The 1,594-nt window shown below is 37.1% G+C and overlaps 1 protein-coding gene across 1 annotated transcript; it reads left to right on the forward strand.

Moving 5' to 3' along the window:
• The first annotated feature begins 289 nt into the window (after positions 1–289).
• Positions 290–1,095, forward strand: LOC121793665 (pectinesterase inhibitor 10-like). Its single transcript, XM_042191704.1, has one exon. The coding sequence runs from the start codon at positions 436–438 to the stop codon at positions 985–987; it is 552 nt and encodes a 183-aa protein (XP_042047638.1). The 5' UTR covers positions 290–435; the 3' UTR covers positions 988–1,095.
• The last annotated feature ends 499 nt before the right edge of the window (positions 1,096–1,594 follow it).

Below are 1,594 nucleotides of genomic sequence, written 5' to 3' on the forward strand. Positions count from 1 at the left end.
TATACTAGCAACTTATATAGCTTTAATTGAATTCAATTCTTGGTCCCACGCTAATTATAAATTAACCGTGGCTATTCTTCATCCGATTTTCGATCATAACCACTCCCATCTTAAAAAAATCTCAACCTTACATGTCACAATCATAACGCATAATATCTTCAAGCTATTCATTAGTATACTTGAATCATTGTCTCCATTTTGTAGATATTAATTAAATGAATTATAACGACATTGCTTTGATTTTACTCGCAATCAAATTTGTATGCATATATATACTAAACAAGGAATATGATAAATACTATCACCATGTTGGTAAAGAGCAAATGTCAATATATTCACAAGAAGGACATAACCATGTATATATAGTGCCAAAATCCCTGGATAATAAAATATCCATTTCTTCACCCTCCTCCTAGCTAGCTAGTTTTATCAACAATGAAGACATCTCATCTTCTCCTTCCCAAAAACCTAATTCTTGTATTTCTATGCCTCCTCTATTCAATCCCGACAACATCGTGCTCGGCGCACTCGGCTTCCATATACGTGACGAACTCATGCAAAACGACGCTGTACCCAAGATTATGCAACAAAGCTCTGTCAAAGCACGCGGGGAAGATCAAGGGCAGCCCGAAGCTCCTAGCCATGACAGCCCTCATCGCGACGTACAACGCCACACAGACGACTTCCAAGGTGCTGAGAGAGCTGCGGCGGGCGACCGAGTGTGTGGAGGTGGTGGGAGACGCGGTGTTCGAGCTGCACCAGTCGATTAAACGGCTGGATCAGTCTCGAAAAGGGAGTCGTCAGTTCTTCGGACAAATGGATGATGTCCAAACATGGGTTAGTGCAGCTTTGACGGATGATGATACTTGCATGGATGATTTCAAGGCCGTGGGAAGAAGACAAGTTTTGGCAAGAGGATTTGTTTACACAGTTGCGCGTTTGACGAGTATTTCTCTAACCTTCATCAATAATTATGCTGCTCTCTAATTAATGTATATTCTATTCAAATATATGTATTCCATCTCATGTACTGTATATTCTTTTACAAGAATGTTGTTTGAATACTTGTAGTATCAATATGTTTCAAATTGTGGATTTGGATTTGGGTGTGACATTAGTACTCGATCCTAATTGAAGAGACAAATGTGTCGGTTCGAATAGAACAAAATTGTGTTACGGAGTATTAACTACTAAAATTACTAGTATCATAAATTCACAATTAACCACCACTACAAATATGTTACAATATTAATCGATCAAAGTTAACGAAATCACGACTAATCTCGTATTATAACATATTTTCTCTTTCATTCCGCAATATATGAACTACATAAATGTGTATAAATAGAAATAAATATATACGTGGCGTGGGTATGGTTTTGTTTGGATGTGTCGGTTACTAGGTCACCGCAAATAGTGTGTATTAATTATCTACTCAATAATGGATTTATTAGGTACACAAAGTATAGATATTCAAAGACAACCACACAGCACACACCCAATAATTGTGTTCCTTATTTCATACATGCTTTAATCAATGATAATATTTGGAGTAAGTTATTTCGAATTTCTGCACCCAAGTATACTACCTGTC

Source organism: Salvia splendens, chromosome 3 (assembly GCF_004379255.2).
Source record: "Salvia splendens isolate huo1 chromosome 3, SspV2, whole genome shotgun sequence".
Lineage (NCBI taxonomy): Eukaryota > Viridiplantae > Streptophyta > Magnoliopsida > Lamiales > Lamiaceae > Salvia > Salvia splendens.